The sequence below is a fragment of the Rhinolophus hipposideros genome (assembly GCF_964194185.1).
Source record: "Rhinolophus hipposideros genome assembly, chromosome: X".
Lineage (NCBI taxonomy): Eukaryota > Metazoa > Chordata > Mammalia > Chiroptera > Rhinolophidae > Rhinolophus > Rhinolophus hipposideros.
In genome coordinates, this window is record NC_138046.1 from 108,952,306 (window position 1) to 108,958,637 (window position 6,332).

Consider the following 6,332-nt stretch of genomic DNA (forward strand, 5'->3'; position numbering starts at 1 on the left):
AAGAAGGAGCAGTCCCGGTTCCCGTCAGGAGTCATGTAAGGACCCCGAGTGAGCATTGGGGCTCACTCCTACGCTGAACAGAGAGGCCCCAAGGAGCCTGAATCCTGCTGTCAGCCCAGGAAGGGCGCAGGGAGGACAGCCTCATGCGGCACTCCCTGACCTTCCCTCCCTGGCACCCCAGGAAGTGAGCACGTGGTCTGCGGCTCTGAGACCCAGGACACTACAGGGACGCATTCCAGGCCCTGCCAGGATTCAAGTGCAGAGCCCGGAGAGACCACAGGGTATTGCACACCCCAGGGCAGTGAGGTGGCCCAGAGACTGCCCCAGACATCAACCCTGGGGTGCCTTGGTCAGGGCTGTCAAACTGACTCGGCAGAATGGAGGGCCTTGGTCTGAGGGGAGGGTCCTCAGGTAAGCCAAGGAAGATGTCCCCGGCCCTGTCAGGAGTCGAGGTGAGGACCCTGAGTCAGGATGTAGGGAACACTGCACACTCAGAACTGAGAGGACCACAGAGAACCCTGCCCCTGCTGGCTGCCCTGGGTACCTGGGCACTGTTGACAGGAAGTGACATACTCACTTCCTCCCGTGGCGTCACAAAGGGGTGACTTACTCTAAGGGGTGTGGCCTAAGGACCACAGGGGAGGATCTCTAGGCTTTCCAGAGGCCAACGTGAATACTGTGAGGACGAAGGGAACCACACACCTCACAGCAGTAGAAACACGACAGAATTCTCTTCCTTACCTGGCCGCAGGAGACTGACACAGGTATGGTCAGAGGCGGAGGTCCTCACTTCCTCCTGGGGGTCTCAGGGTGGTGCTGGCCTTAGCAGGAGGGGTAGGCCTAAGGGCTGGGGAGGAATTTGAGGCCATAATGGGGGTAGAAGCAACCACTGAGGGACCATCACCACTAAATCGTAGGGATGACAAAGAATCAGGCCACATTCTTGGTTTCAGCCCTTGAAGACCCAGGACGGGGCTGTCCCGCTGAAGCTCCCCCAACACTTACTTACCTCAGGTCTAGGGCAGGTGAAATCCTTAGTTTGAAAGTGGAGCCACCATTCGACTAAAGGGATGGGCGTACCAGGCCCTACTGCAGCCAAAGTAAGGGCCCTTATTGAGGACTGAGGACCCCAAGGTGACTGGGACAGAAAACTCCCCACTGGAGACCTGGACAGGGCTGACACCCTCGATCCCCTTCACTTTCTTCTCATGGGTTCCATGAACTGCACCAATTGAATGATGCCCTTGAACAGGAAATCAGAGACTTCTCATACGAAAAGACTCACAGCCCCTCTCCGGTCAGTATGCTAGAGTCAGAGCACACAGATGCAGCCTAAAGGGGACAGGCCGATTAGAGCGGGAGACCTGTGGGAATTTTGAGCAGTGCCCTTGGGGAAAACTGCAACTGTAGCCTCCTTGTAACCATGGTGGTATTTCCATGCTGAAAATGACACGAATCAATGTCTCAGGGAGAAGCGGTCTTTGATATGAGGGGTTGACCTCAGGTCAGCACATGAGTGGTGGACCAACACCCACAAGGAGTCAAGGGAAGACACTGACAGAGGACTGCGGGCGGTGGGGGTGGGGGAAGGGGGGGCGGGGTGAAGGGGGCTGGAGGTGCCACTCCTTACTGTCAGTCTTGGGCGGCCCCACGCATGGCAGCTTGGCTCAGGTCCCTAAATATTTCCTCCTGGGGGTTCTCAGGGACGTGAGAGCCTTGGTCCGAGGGCAGCTGACTAGGGTGAGCAGAAGGAGTAGCCCCAGGACCTGCTGAGAATCCAGAAAAGGCTCCTGACAGCCAGTCCTGGGGGCCTCTCCTGCACCCTGCAGTCCTCCCCCTTCCACTCCTCAGCCCCACGACCCTCCCAGACCCAGGCACATGAGGGGCCCTGCCCACTGCCACTGAGGCAGGCTGCCCAGAGAGAGGCCCTGTCTAAGAGTGAGGCCTTTTCCCAGAGCTGCGGGCAAAGGGTGAGCAGGAGGAGGCCCTCATCTTGTCTTACTGTCAGGGTGCTAAGTGTCCTAAGTTATAGTGCGGGGACATGCCCCGACAACTCCAACCAACCCCGTTCCCCCCTGAAAACAGGCAGCCACACAGTGCCCTGCCCCCACCCCCGCCCACATTCCCGGGAGGCCTCGAAATGGCTGCTAGGCCCAAAGTCCTCAGTTAGTCCCAAAGTCCTTTGCGTACCCCGGGTGGTCTCAGGGAATAAAGACCTCCTTCCGGACTGCTGGTCTCTGGCTCAGCTCAGCTGAGGGAGAAATCGCAGGCCCCAGACACTGAAGGTCAGGCCCGAAGTGAGGAGTGAAGGGACCCTAGACACAGGAACTGGGGCGTGCAGATCACCACTCAACATTGCATGGGAGGGTCCCAGCAGGTGCAAAGCCCCAGGTGCTTTCTCACTTTCTGTCACTACGTCATCGGGGTGGGGGCGGGGAGCTGAGGTGCTGGCAGCAGGTCAGCACAGGGAGGATTTCCTGGTCAGTGGAGAGTCAGGATACGGAGTATGATCACTGCGTGGACCACTCACCCCAAACTCAGAGCGGGAACACCTCAGTATGCCTGACTACTGTCACTCAAGGAGGCCCAGGCCTTTGTCAGGGAGAAGTGCCCCTTAATTCTTCCTCGGGGAATCACAGTGAGTGAAGGCCTTTGTCTGAGTGGTGCAGTCACAGTTCAGCAGAGGGAAGAATCTTAGATACTCCCAGGCGTTCCAACAGGATTTGCGTGAGACCCGGTGGGAGCATTCACGAGGGGACCTTAACTTGTTCGTGCATCTTTCATTTGAGAGAAGCCAGGCCAATGCAGCCAGAGGAGGTGAAACTCTATTCTTCCTGTCGGCCCTCGGGTAGGTGCTGACGTTAGTATGAGATAGGCCTGAAGCAGAGAGAGGAGACCCTGGCTCTGGCTGTGCCAAGGCAGGAAACTGAGTGAAGCCTGAGGGACCACCCACCACCCTGAACGTGTGGTGACTGTAAAGCCAACAGTCAGCAGGAAGGACGTCTCTCAGTCCCTACCTGGAACCACGTGAGCATTCTCCATGAGAACTGACAATTCCAAAAATCGTAGGACAGAGAGGACCCCAGAGAGATGTCAGTTTTGGGTGCACTCTCTACCAGAAGCACCATCTCTTCATTCTTGTGGCATGGAGGATTTAGGTGGCAACTTGAGAACCGAGTGGGGAGTGAGGGAGGGCTTCTTGCCAATCATTAACATAATCATCCTGAATGTGAACTGAGAGCACTTCCCAAACCCAGGACAAAGGGGATCCGCTTGACAGGCCCTGCTGTCGCCCCAGTAACACCTAGAAAGGGCTGTGTGGCTCTGACCAGGTACGCTCTAAGCTTCTCTACAGGGTTTTCAGCAGACAGGCTGATCAGAGAGGAGCCCTCACATCCTTAAAGAGGGTTCCCAGAGCGCTGACGGCCCTCAGACACTTAAAGAGGTGCCCTTGGTTAAGGCCAAGGTGGAATCTCCCCGCAAAGGTGCCACACCATCTCGTTCTCCCCCCTCCAGGTGCTGGCATCACCGGTGCCCGCTGTGTCATCATGCTTCGGCGGCGACAGAAGCGTAAGGGCCGTGCCCGTAACAAACACTACCGAACCCGTGCTGACTCCAAGAGTCACAAGACAGATCAGGAAGCTGCAGTAGTGGGAAACGAATTTCCCTCCTGCTCTTCTGTTTTGGAAGGTGATCCTCAAAGGCCATCAGCTACTGAGACAAGTAGCACTTCCCAGGGGTCTGGGAGACCCTCGTCTACCACCTTTACCTCTTCAGGTGCTTTTGACACAACATCTGACAAAGGTGATGAAAGTCAAGATAAGGACAATTCGTGTTCTTCTGAGGTCCCATGTCCCGAGACCTCGTGCAGTGATCTTCTAACCACGAAGTTGTATTTGCTGGAGCAATTTCTCCTGTGCAAGTATGAAATGCAAGAGCCCATTCTGAAGGAAGACATGCTGAAGATTGTGGGCGAAATTAACCAAGACCAATTTGATGACATCATCAAAAAAGCCTCTGACCATATTGAGGCCGTCTTTGCGGTCGACTTGAAGGAAGTCGACCCAAGCAACCACGCATATGACCTGGTCAGCAAACTGAACCTCCCCAATAATGGGAGGGTGTATGCTGGCAACGGGTTACCAAAGACCGGTCTTCTCATGGGAATCCTGGGCGTAATCTTCATGAAGGGCAACTGTGCCACAGAGGAAGACATCTGGAGATTCCTGAATATACTGCAAGTATACGCAGGGAGGGAGCACCGCATCTACGGGGAGCCCAGGAAGCTCATTTACACGGATCTGGTGCAGCTAGAGTATCTGGAGTACCGCCAGGTACCTGACAGCGATCCTGCACTGTACGAGTTTCTGTGGGGCCCCAGAGCTCGCGCTGAAACCAGCAAGATGCAAGTCCTGGAATTCTTGGAAAAGGGTGGTGACACAGACCCTGGTGCCTTCTCACCCTGGTATGAAGAGGCTCTGTTAGACGAAGAGAGAGCAAGCGCTACCGAGTCAGTCAGGGCTGCCACTGGTGCCACAGCCGAACATGACATCACGGCCCTGGCTACTCTCGCCCCTAGTGATGTCTGAGGATTTTTTTACCATGAAGATAAAAATAAAAATAAAAAACTACATCACAAGAGGGACATCAGAGGAAATGTGAAAGAATCCCACGGTAAAATTTTTCAGAGAATGGAATAGAAAAAATAATAAAACGTCATAAAACTTTCATTTTGCTGACTCAGTCTTTTGTTTTGTAAAATTGATTTATATCTTGATATGCTTAGCGTATTAAAGACTGTAGGAGACAGTAAATCTTAACAAGTTAGCCCAGACCTCTCACTCACTCTCTCTTCTCTTCCCAAAACATAATTGAGCGTCTGCGCTTTGGAAGCCTCTGTGCTAGCACTAGGCTTGCAGACATAAAGACCCAGCCTCTGCCCACAGAACTTTGGAAGCTGGGAGCTTCAGTCATGTGAGGAAGATGTTGAGATCCCCTCTATGACTTACAGGAGAGTAAAAAGGACGAGTGAGACGGGAGGGCTTCCAGGTGAAAGCACTCAAGCATACAACCCCTGAGGCAAGGCAGTTGAAGTTTTGGAAGCTACAAGTCAGTCCCCGCAATGCACTTTTACATTAAACTACAGGGTGGAGGACTGTATGAGGCTATGGGACTGGTGAGCAGAGGCCAGATCCTCAGATGAGGTGTCTGAGTTGAGAGAAAATGACTGGAAAACTGCACTGTGGGGCAAGGTCCAAAATTAAGGCCCAATAATATGGGCTGCCTGGACATTTGGAGAAACCAGCAGGGACTCACATCCCCTAAAGGCAAGTTCCCCTCCATAGTCTTCATTTGCAGATAAGGTCCCCTACCAAACAACCAGCTTTATAAGGGGACAAAGCATAGATCTTGCTCATTCCTAAGCAGCAGTCGTCCATCCCCTACCCGCTTGCAGAATTTTGCAGACAATCTGATTACACGCTGCCATGGGAACGAGGGGTTAGCTCACACTCTTGATACCAAAAATGCCCCCTCTCTTCTGTCTCTTCACTGAGTTCCCGAGTGCAAACCCCATGTGGCACAGTGGGACATGTGGGGTCCTCCCCGTCATGTGAGTACACGTGGTTAATAAATGGCTGTCTATCTCATCTCTGCAGTGTCCAGTGTTGTGTGTGTGGACACCCCATGACCACCTTCCTCACCTCATGGGGTAAAGAGAAGGCCATAAAACATGCTCTTGTGAATTACATTGGGATGGTAGATAACCCAGAAAGAAATGTCCACTTGGGGCAGTGTAGCAGTTATCTCAGGCTGCCGTAACAAAATACCCCAGGCTGGGTGGTTAAAGAACCATAATGCATTTTCTCACTGTTCTGGAAGCTGGAAGTCCAAGGTCGTGAACTGGCAGGGTTAGTTCCCTCTGAGGCCTCTCTCCTTGGCTTGTAGACAACTCCCCTCTTCACGTGGCTGTCTCATTATGTGAGTGTGTCCCTGGTGTTTCCTTGTGTGTCATAAGCTCTTCTTATAAGAACACTACTCAGACTGCATTATGGCCCACCCTAATGGCCTCATTTTAACTTAACCAACTTTTAAAGACCTTATCTGCAACCTCAGTGACATTCTCAGGTATGGGGCTTACGTATTCAACAAGAATTTTGGGGGACTCAGTTGAGCCCCTAAAAAATACCAAGGTGTTGTTACTCTTATGTCAATACAGGAGTATATAGTGCACAAATTGGTGTTCTATGCACCTTGTCTCCAAGGAGTTTCTGAGAAATAAGGGTGAACTCTCTTGAGGTGAGATGCACAAATGCCACTGTGTTGACACTTTT

General features: G+C 53.0%; 1 protein-coding gene across 1 annotated transcript; it reads left to right on the plus strand.

The window, feature by feature from the left end:
• Positions 1-377: 377 nt before the first annotated feature.
• Positions 378-4,589, plus strand: LOC308495170 (melanoma-associated antigen B5-like; the record flags this gene model as incomplete). Its single annotated transcript, XM_081043092.1, has 2 exons — positions 378-411; positions 3,517-4,589. 2 exons carry the CDS (start codon positions 378-380, stop codon positions 4,587-4,589), a joined length of 1,107 nt encoding a protein of 368 aa, XP_080899218.1.
• Between the last annotated feature and the right edge of the window lie 1,743 nt (positions 4,590-6,332).